Source organism: Sycon ciliatum, chromosome 3, assembly GCF_964019385.1.
Source record: "Sycon ciliatum chromosome 3, ocSycCili1.1, whole genome shotgun sequence".
In the NCBI taxonomy this organism is placed as follows: Eukaryota; Metazoa; Porifera; class Calcarea; order Leucosolenida; family Sycettidae; genus Sycon; species Sycon ciliatum.
In genome coordinates this window covers 23,392,604-23,403,946 of record NC_088645.1, presented here as the reverse complement: position 1 = coordinate 23,403,946, position 11,343 = coordinate 23,392,604, and the positions used below count along the sequence as shown (strand labels likewise).

General features: G+C 48.4%; 1 protein-coding gene across 1 annotated transcript in view; it reads right to left on the bottom strand.

The window, feature by feature from the left end:
• Positions 1-230: 230 nt before the first annotated feature.
• Positions 231-11,343, bottom strand: part of LOC135811800 (calcium-dependent protein kinase C-like) — a 30,492-nt gene continuing 19,379 nt past the window's right edge. Inside the window, exons 13-16 of the mRNA XM_065325045.1 lie at positions 7,719-7,799; positions 4,283-4,390; positions 2,646-2,786; positions 231-1,293 (exon numbers count right to left, since the gene is read on the bottom strand). Of these exons, the coding sequence (XP_065181117.1) occupies positions 943-1,293; positions 2,646-2,786; positions 4,283-4,390; positions 7,719-7,799 (681 nt within the window). The 3' untranslated portion in view covers positions 231-942. The remainder of the gene's footprint in view (positions 1,294-2,645; positions 2,787-4,282; positions 4,391-7,718; positions 7,800-11,343) is intronic.

Here is an 11,343-nt window from a genome sequence, read left to right as displayed (position 1 = left end):
ATCGCTCGCTGGCATCGATTTTCACAGGCTCATGACCTGAGAATCAACTTTGTTTTTTACCATGGCCTTAGTTACAGGTTATACTCTAGTACAGTGTACCACCACAATACACACCATACACACAATACACACAATACAAGTGCAGAGCAAGGAATTTTGAAATGGAAGCACTGAAACAATTTTTTAACAATTTAACGGCATTGAAGATAACCACAGAACCACAACCGGAACAATTCATTTGACCTGCAAAATCGTTTATGAGGAGATCTCAAGTTGACAGCTAACGGCAATCCATCACCGGTGTACCACGGCATGCAAGGCGTCAGAAATTCCTTGTAGGACACGCCGACGTCATGAAAACAAAAACAAAACGAAAGACGCAGTGCTAGCAGTGTGTTCCAAATAAAAATCGGCACTAGGAATTCCGATGCAGGGCTCTCGGCAACTTCAGGAAAGGGCGTGTGGCGGCAATAGTAGGTGCAGCCGAAGCAGCGACATGCCGAGCAAAAACATTAACCGGAGCACTTCAAATGCTACCATGACAACAGCCAGTACACATAATACCATGCCAACAGGCAGTACAATGGATACCAGCAGCTAGTACAAATATTACAATGACAACAGCTAGTACTAATCTAATGATAAGTTACTACAACTACTGGCAGTAGGCACACCAGTGGGAAATTGAGCAATATAATAATAGGAGTGGAGCGGCTAGTCGGAACCGACTGCAAATGCATGATGTCCCAGGAAATGGTTCTTGAAGCGATGCGCGCGCGGAGGAATGTACCCCACACGCCAGCACAGAGTCACACGAACATGGCAGGCATTGTATGATATACACGGCCGTGAAACAGCAGCACGCCAGCACAGAGTCACAGAACATGGCAGGCATTGTATGATATACACGGCCGTGAAACAGCAGCACGCCAGGCCAACACGCTAGGTAGCAGCAGCAGCAGCAGTGGCGTTGGCAGCAGTGGCGTTAGTGGTGTTGGAGGCGGCGGCGCCACTCTCCTCCCTGAGCGGCTCCAGGGGGCTGGTGGGCGAGAACGCCTGGTCCGAGTCGCTGCCGGAAATGCGGCGGGTGATCGCTGCAACGATGGTGTCGCCACTGCGGCCGTGCGCCTCCTGCTCCTGCTCCTCGTCGAAGAAGTCCAGGTTGACGTACGTGAAGCCGAAGAACTCCGTCTGCTTGAGCTGATTGATGACGGTCGTGTCGCATGGTGTGTTCTTCGTCGTCAGCGTCGAGATGAACTCCTTGTCAAAGTTGTCCACGCCCTTTGGGCTTTTCTGCAGTTCCACAATAGAACAACATACTCGGTTCATGTGTGATGTCTAACTACAGCACAGCTCAATGAAATCCAGTCGCGTCACTCAAGTACAGTCAGACCTCGCTTATCCGGTCCTCGATTATCCGGATCCCTCGCCATCCGGTAGAAAATTGCTGGTTACCGATTTACAGCATATGCCATGCACACATACAGTATGTGTGTTCGATTATCCGGTTCCCTCGCCTATCCGGACATTTTTCTGGAAAGCGGACGTGTGTAGTTATGCGAGGTCTGACTGTACCCGCCCGGCGTTCCGCAGCCCGAGACCTGCGAACACTGGGCTGCGGAATGACGCAAGGCGCAAACTTGAGTGACACCGCGACTCATTGAACAGCACTGTAGAGTGTTGTGCTCACTGAAATCCGACCCAAAGACCAGAAAACAGACGCCCTGGACCAGTTTCGATTACAGCACTGCACGTGTACATGTGTACGTCCAGCCGCATTCGTACGTCTCCCAGCTAGGGCATCAAGGGCCGCGCAATTAAGTTGGTGGCACCAAATGTGCACTTCGGATCGGATCTCACCGAGCACAACTGTTTGCTCGATGTGTTCCTGGACACGTCAGGTGATGCGGCCGCGAATCCGGCTAATTTTTTTTTCCTTTTACAACTGTACAAGCAGACTGCCTCTGGAAGCAGTTTGCCCCTTGCACGCACGCATCACATTCATTGTGCCAACAAAGAAGTTGTATGTCTCGCCGGCGGAGCGCTGCGAGATAGGCGAGAAATGATTTCTCGCAAAATATTTTCAGTTGCAAATATGGCATCTGGTGTGTTCTTTATTGTCGCTTCTTTTCCTGACTTCTTCAGTCAGTTTTGATTGCCAACAAAGAAGCTCTCACACATCCACAAGTACATGTACTACAGTACATACATACACAACGAGAGTGGCAATTCGGTCAGCTGTGGGAAAGAGCACCCGTGGCAGAGGGCCTCCTCGCACACACAAAACAACATGGAGAATGATTTTCACTGAACTTTTTGGTAAAACCGTGAAACTCTGACCAATGCAGGTGCTACTGTTAATAATTATGAAAATCAATACACCTTGCGTCCCGCGGCGGGATACGACCAGGACTGATTTATTTACAACGAGCATGCACGTTACAATACAGATGAGAGAGAGAGAGAGAGAGAGAGAGAGAGAGAGAGAGAGAGAGAGAGAGAGAGAGAGAGAGAGAGAGAGAGAGAGAGAGAGAGAGAGAGAGAGAGAGAGAGAGAGACTACGGACAGAGACAACACAGAGAGAGACAATACGGAGAAAGACAATGCTGCGACAACCACTTTACACCTCGCTAGCAGCACCATACCGTGACAGGCTTGAACGGCGGCGGCATCTCTCTGCTCATCAGCTTAGTCCAGTCCATCGTGTGGTAGAACGGGTGGCTCTTGATGTCGTCCTGACCATTCATGCCCGCACCCAGGCGAGCCTTTGGGTTCTTCTTCATGAACTAGAATTCACAGGCACACCACCATCACTAATGAACAGAGCTACAGTAAAACCTGTCAAGGAGACCACTCTGATAAGGTGACCACCTGTCCTAAAAGACCACTCTGATAAGGCGACCACCTGTCCTGGAGGACCACTACAACCAGGACCAAGGGGTGTTATTTCCAGTCAAATGACCCTGGATATGGAGACAATCTGTACATGGGGACCGCATTTTGAAGGTCCCTTGTGTGGTCGGCTTACATGATAACGTACAGTATTGTCGGGCGTCGAAGAAGGGCCAGGCTAGAATTTCAACAATTTTTAAGAAAAGCGTAGGCTGGATTTTTTGCAGATAAGAACGGAAACCGTAAATGTACACTATAATGTACACTCAGGCGTATAACTCTGCAGAAATGTACATGTAAGACTGTGCCATCGAATAAGAACGAAACTGCTGTGTTCGCTAAAAAAAAGAACGGGCTAGGCTAGAACCCTGACCCCCCCCCCCCTCCCAGTTCTTCGGTGCCCGACAGTACCGTAAGCAAAACAATTCTCAAACGGCAACCGTGCTTCCTCGCTGTTGCTGCGAGTTTCGTGTCTGAAAGTAACACTGATCAGATGGCATAGCCAACACTACAGTACACTAGCAACAGTGAGCGTGTGTACTGGGAGAAAAAGGGGGTGGGGGCAGAGGTGACAGAGGCATAACACTTCAGCAGGATAACGTAGGTAAGTATCTGAACGAACAAACATTGAAGCCAGCACTTAGCCTCTTCTCTCCCCCCCCCCCCCCCCCCCCCCAACCCTTCAAGACATACCTATGCTAGCCCTCTAACCGCATAAGATTCTTAGCACAGACCCCCCCCCCCCCACACACAAGCACAAAGTGACATATGCACGAGCACGTACACCTTGACCTTTGACCTTTGACGCCCATCGCCGGAGGCGATGATAGCAATGCTACGGCAGAAGCCATAGCAACTTGTGCTGGGATTACACCATTCAACAGCTTGCAAGGCTGAAGAATTGACCGTCACTATTCAGCCTGGTCTACACCATACAGCTATTTGCAGTGACATTTTCTGGCCAGTGAATCCCTATTTTTGGTCTTTTCATACGTACACACGTACACACACACACACACACACACACACACACACACACACACACACACACACACACACACACAAACACACACACACACATGGACACACACACACACATGGACACACACACACACACATGGACACACACACACACATGGACACACACACACACACATGGACACACACACATGGACACACACACACACACACACACACACACACACACACACACACACACACACATGGACATAAGCAATGAAATGACCTGTGTCAAGAGAACTGCAGATACATAACCACCTCAAGGAAGGTCATAAACCGAACAAGACACACACACACAAATGTAAGAAGAGTCACCACAAAGCCACATCAACAACGCTGGGCAACAGAATGTACCATCCGCATGCCTTACCTGCTCACAGATGGACTTGGCCTCCTCGGAGATGTGACGCGGGAAGATGATGTTGCCTTCGATGATCTTACCCACAACCTCATCCTCATCGTCACCTTCGAACGGCGGCTGCACACAAGCACACGCACACACACACGCACGCACACACACACGCACGCACGCACACACACGCACACACACACACACACACACACACACACACACACACACACAACTTGCCTTTAAGACTGCAGGTTGATACTTGTTGTACAGTAAAACCTGCCAAGGAGACCACTCTGATAAGGTGACCACTCTGATAAGGTGACCACTCTGATAAGGCGACCACCACCTGTCCGGAGGACCACTACAACCAGGACCAAAGGATGTTATTTCCAGTCAAATGACCCTGGATAAGGAGACCACCTGGTAACAGAGACCATGTTTTGAAGGTCCCTTGAGCGGTCGTCTTAGACAGGTGTCACCGTACTACAGTGCAGCTCAATGGAAGTCCGAATGAGCGAGTCAAGTGAAGTTCTGGCAACTGAAATCCGACCCCTGGAGCGGTGCGCTCGCATTGCAAAACCCAGCATGGGATTGTAACACTACGAAATAGACACCGCTAGTGCCCGCACTCGAGTACGAAATGCAGGGGTCGGATTTCAGTCGTCACCTCGGTATACGTGTGGCGGGCGCTGTGCAGCCCTAGCTAGCCCGGTGAACACTGGGCTGCGAAATGGTGCAGGGCACTAACTGGACGCATGTCATCGGATTTCATCAAGCAGCGCTGTGCATTCGGGTTTTCACCAACGGCGTGAAGCATGCGGGTTGTAGTCGTCTCATCAATCAGTGGAATAGTAGCTAGAGGAAACATACAAATTGCAATTACGAATTTAGAGAGAATTTCAAAGTATCAGGCCACCTGCCTCGTACTGCTCTTTTCTCTGGCTTTCAATTGTTCAGTTGTGGAGAGAAAACAACAAATAACAGAGCTGTGCCAGGCAGATGGCCTTGTTGTGAAATGATGTGTTGTTTTCCTGTGTGATGGCATTCCCCAAACTGTCTCGTCTAGTCGCGTGCATGTGTGATATGAGCATGCGCGATTTTGTAGTCGAGAGTCCTTTTGTCAGTCTTCTTGTTCGTCTCTGTCAGAGCAGTTTGCTTTTCCGTCATGTAAATATAACATAATGTAACAAACCAGTCCTGTCCTTTGTGTCCTGCGTCCCGGGGAACGGAATGACTGTGATTCCGTTACAACGTGGTGCCGAAACCCGGGACGCAGAGGATGAGTAAGTTTGTAGTGAGCCCTGTTCGTAGTCGTCGTCAACAACGAAGTAACTGTTACTTTGCAGTAAGCAGAGCGTGGGAGCGGAGGAGGTGAAGAGCTGGTGGGAGCGGAAGACGACGCGGAGAGGAGGCAGAGAAGGTGGTGGACTAGAACTGTAGACTGGAGCCTGAGACGGCAGGAACCGCGACGGAGCGTGTGGCCGTGGCTCGCCAGAGGACAGTGGACGAGTCTGGCGTCACCGACTGTGTGTCGTCCTTGTTGTTCGTCTTGTTGTTGTCTTGCTCGCTGTGTTGTTCTCTCTCTGTTCAGTTCGTTGCTTGTTGCTGTGTTGTTTCAGTTTGGTTGTTGTCGGTCTGTTGCTCTTCTATTCGTTCTGTTGTTCTCCATTGTTTTTGTTGTAGATTTATTTGGTGCGGCTGTGCGCATGTTATTATTTTGTTGGAGCTTCGGCTCCCGTGTTTTGGTTGGCCTTGTGTGGCGTGGCCTGGTTGTAGAGCGTCGACTCTAGGTTTTTGTTTGGCCCTGTTTCGTGGCCCGGATATTATTTTAGAGCGTCGGCTCTAGGTTGATGGTTGGTTTTCGTTTTTCTGTTCTGCTGTGGTTCCTTTTGCCGTTGTGCATGTGGAACGTGGTGTCGGTTTATTATTTTGTGGAATGTCATCAAGGGGGCAGGTGTTGTGAAATGATGTGTTGTTTTCCTGTGTGATGGCATTCCCCAAACTGTCTCCTCTAGTCGCGTGCATGTGTGATATGAGCATGCGCGATGTTGTAGTCGAGAGTCCTTTTGTCAGTCTTCGTGTTCGTCCCTTTGAGTGTTGTCTCCATTTCCGTCTTGTCAATATAAATAATGTAACAAACAAGTCTTGTCCTTTGTGTCCTGCGTCCCGGGGAACGGAATGGCTGAGATTCCGTTACAGCCTAATTTCCTAGGAGGGAGCATGCAAGAGTGTAAAAAACTTGAACATTGAACGGTGCCGTATAGAATAAGACAGGACCCTCCCCCCCCCCCCGTCCCGTGCACACATTCAAAAGCCATCACTGCTAACTATACGTGAACCGGCGGCCTCACAGAGATTAGGACAGCATGAACCAGCCAGTCAACCTAAGGGCCAGCGAAAACGTGGGTGCGTAGGTGACTGCATGCTCAAGTGAGAAAAACGCACTTGAAGTCGCACGTTTGTGTTTGGGACTGTCGGACCGCAACAACCAACAAAACTGCTTGTAACTTGGGTATTACGGGGAGTTTTTGACTACAGTCAACTTTGCGTATAACGACACTTGGCGGGGCATCAGAAAAGTGTCCTTATTCGCAAAGTGCCGTTATACCCGAAGTCTCATTATACATATATTACAGTAAGATGGGACTTTGCTCTGGGCATGGAAATTCTGTCGTTATTCGCGAATTGTCGTTATATCCGCAGTCGTTATTAGCGAAGTTGACTGTAATTGATTTTTTAATGATTTCTGAAGCTTGCAGGGTATGTGGTGCACTGAAGAATCCAATTTCAAGATTTGAGGCTAAGCACCCTTTTCGCGTGCTCTGGCTAAGCTACAGTGGAATCGGCTGCTGCAATGCTAAACTCCCCAATGGACGCATGATGCACATCATCATCATCATCATCATCATCATCATCATCATCATCATCAGGGGCGTCATAAGGCAGTGTGGAGTGGTATGACCGGGAGTCGGGGCCGTCCCCGGGGGAAAAATGTTGAATTTTTCGTCCAACAGGCAGTGCTCTTTTTTTTTGTTTTTTGGATGAATTGCGCGGACCATCCTGGACGAAAAGTGGTACGACCAAGGTCGTAGTGGTCGTACCGTGTGTGACGCCCTTGATCATCATCACGGGAAAAGTCCACTTGTTGATCATCATCATCATCATCATCATCATCATCATCATCATCATTATTATCATCATCATGCTCCCATGTGTTGGGTTAAACTATTTACTGTACTGATACATGGTGATGATCATGGTGATTGTGCTCTGCTTTGCCCGTACAGGAGGCTTTCGAGTATCATGCCCGCATAGTATTGAGAAGCCAGAGGCCTTGAATCGTTTCTTATCGAAAACATAAAATTTTCCGGGTTGGAAGGAGAGAATCATCATCATTACAATCAAGCCCACCCCAACAGCCGGGCTGAAAAGATCAAGTGTTAACCCGACTGACCTGTCCGCAGAGTAACTCGTAGATGACGGCCCCCAGTGCCCACCAGTCCACACTACTATCGTACCTCTCGTACTGCACAATCTGAAACAGTTGAAGAGAGCCGCCGTGAGTGCCGTACGCACATCCGTTGGCACAACGCACGTGCACACACACATGGACATGTATCAATAGAGATTATGGTTGATATTGAAAAAGTGCACACGCATGTGCGTGCACACACAAACGCACACACACACACACGCACGCACACACACACACACACACATACAAATACACACCATACGCACCCAATGCACATTACTCTGGTCCAAGAAGAAAGTGTTTATGTATAAAACGCACCATGGAGTTTTTGGCAGCTGAAAGAAATGTCACTCCCATTGTCTATCATCGCATCTGCACGTGTGTGTGCAATGTCAACTCCACGTCAATGACTTGCCCAAAAGAGCCATTGGACATCTAGTACAGGGACGTCGGAAGGTATTTTAGTGTGGTACGGTCAGCCATCTCAAGTACAATTTACTCGTGGGGGAGACCGGGTGGATGAGCCGAACATTTTGGAAAATTAGAGCCCAAATCAGTGCATTGTATTGATTCACGGGGTACTTGTGGCAAATAGTGGTGCGGTCAATACCGTAGTGACCGTACCGTGTGCGACGCCGCTGTAGTACATGACTGTACGGGATGCCCCCGCATTCGCTCCAGCTCCACCTAACCCATGCATCAGTGCATCTACATGTACATGTATGGATCACATGATGTCGACCATGTTGGTTCCACTGTGCACATGACCTGATCACTTTCTACACAAATTTGGTCACATAACTGGGGCAGCCATATTGGTTGCAACTCCACAGTCCACACAAACCCTGCATCTATGGGTCACATGACGTCGGTAGCCATGTTGGTTCCACTGTCTGCATGCCATTCAAGGTTAGTCACATGATGTCGGCCATGTTGGTTCCACTGTCTGCATGCCATTCAAGGTTAGTCACATGATGTCAGCCAGTGGCGTGTCCAGGATTTGGCTGAGGGGGGGGGTTGCGGCCGGGATCAAGGCGGGATGGGGTGGGGGTAGATGACATCATGCTACTGTCCCAGATCAGCCATTTTGAAAACCAATGTCAAGAAGCTCCTCCTGTAGCCCCTTCTTCGACAGTTATTCACCCGAACGGCCCCAGAGACTGTTCCGGAGGATCAGCGCACCACACGGGGACAAGTGTCGAACTAATTACTTGCTTCAAGTTCCCTTTCTCCGTGGGACTGCGGTACGATCGAGCATGATGTTTTGGGGAAGCATTCTCTGGAACGCTCTCCCCTCTGATTTTAGAGTGATACGTGTCCCTGGTCCCTTCCGAAAAGCTCTTTCTGCCATTGATATACTTACTTTGTCCTCGTTAAACTTTTATTATCTGCCATAAATTCCAACCTTCTCATCTATCAATCATTTGTGCATGCATGTCTATAAAATCAACCACGTGTTCCTGACTCCATGAGATTGTCTTTCAATTCTTTGACTCCATGAAATTAGTTTCTATTTCTGACTCCATGAAATTGTTCTTGATATAAATTTTTCCCTTTCTTCTTTTGGTCCTTTTTGTCTTATAAGTTATATTATTATTATTATCATTTCTTGTTTTCCCTTGCATATCATCCCTTCATCATTCTGTGAGAACCTGTCCTATGGGCAGGTGAGAAGGCATCTCTGCCTGTTCCGGCATTTGGTGAAGTAAAATACAACAACAACAACAACAACAACAACAACAACAACAACAACAACAACAACAACAACAACAACAACAACAACAACAACAACAACAACAACAACAACAACAACAACAACAACAACAACAACAACAACAACAACAACAACAACAACAACAACAACAACAACAACAACAACAACAACAACAACAACAACAACAACAACAACAACAACAACAACAACAACAACAACAACAACAACAACAACAACAACAACAACAACAACAACAACAACAACAACAACAACAACAAGCCGTAAATCTCACACACCACGAGCAGTATTTCTGTACACGCAGCAACAAAATGTACATTGTAAACTTCAAATTTGCGAGTCCAACAATTTCTCACCGCTCTCAAAGTATCCTTTACATAGGCAGCGGTACTTGTCACTGTGCGCTGTTCTTTATGTTCTGGCTGCTCGCTGACAACAGGTTCTTCCACGTCTGGCGGAGTTTGACTGTCAGTCCGCTCCGAAAGTTCAACTGGATTGTCTGGAATAACAGCGACTTCATCACTCCCACTGTTTTTCCTGTTGGAGCGGCAGCAGGAGTTGCGCCGCCACAGGAACGCTTTACAAAAATTCCAGGCTCTGCTGGCTAGAGCTTGGCCTTTTGGGATGTCCCTGAGACATCGAAGAAAAGCCTTCGAGTCAACCAAAACACGATTCGAACGAGGATGATCGCCTGAGCCCTCGGCATTCGAATCGTGTTTTGGTTGACTCGATCGAAGACTTTTCTTCGATGTTTGTACCGTTGAAGACGCGTCGAGCGCGTCCCAGCAGGGATCACACTGTACAACAGTACACAGTCAGGTCACCGTGTTTCTGTAGCCGTGCATGCTCACTGTACGTAGACTCTACTCTACTCTAGCTCTGTAGACTGTACAGTGTACTGTAGTCTGTAGTGTGTACAATCTGTCAATCAACACCAGCTCGAGCACCGCACCGTGCAACCGCTTTTGGACAATCGTTTCAGGCCGCGCGCGCCCCGAGCCTACAGTCCATTCATAAAAAAATGGGTCCTGGCTCTGGCGAGCTCCCGTATTTGGCGATTTTTCGTGATTTCATCGTACACAGTGCAGTGCTGCGAACTTTGAAATTTGAAAAAGGGTCCAAAAAGGGTGCCTGAACTGGGGTTCGAACCGCAGAATGCACTGTTGCAGGCGGGGTCAAACGGCCTGGATTTTGATGGTTTTTCCCAATTCAGTGCTTTTGGGGCAAAACCTGGCCGAAATCCTATTCTTGCTATGGCTTGCTTTTTGGACAAAAAAACTTCAGAAACATAATTGGAAGAGGATTCCATATGGGATTGCAGAAAAAAATTCTAAAAAAACTCAACGTTTGACCCATTTATGGCCAAAAGCTAGAAGTTCATTTTTTTCTGAATGGACTGTAGTCTAGTCTAGCTCGACCTGGCGCATGGCATGGCATGGCGCGCGCCCTGTATTATTTTTCGAAACCTAGGTCGAAATTTTTGAGGGGGGGGGCGCGCGCCCCCGCGCCCCCCCCTAAACCCGCCACTGTCAGCCATGTTGGTTCCACTGTCTGCATGTCATTCAAGGTTAGTCACATGATGTCGGCCACGTTGGTTCCACTGTCTGCATGCCATTCAAGGTTAGTCACATGATGTCGGCCATGTTGGTTCCACTGTCTGCATGCCATTCAAGGTTAGTCACATGATGTCGGCCATGTTGGTTCTACTGTCTGCATGTCATTCAAGGTTAGTCACATGAAATAGAGTATGAACCCAGCCCACGTGGGTCCTGTCGTGAATGTTCAGCTGTTACCATTCCTGATCTTGACCAGCACATAGTCGACTCCAGTTATAACGAACTCGCATATAGCGGATTTCGTGAAATAGCAAAC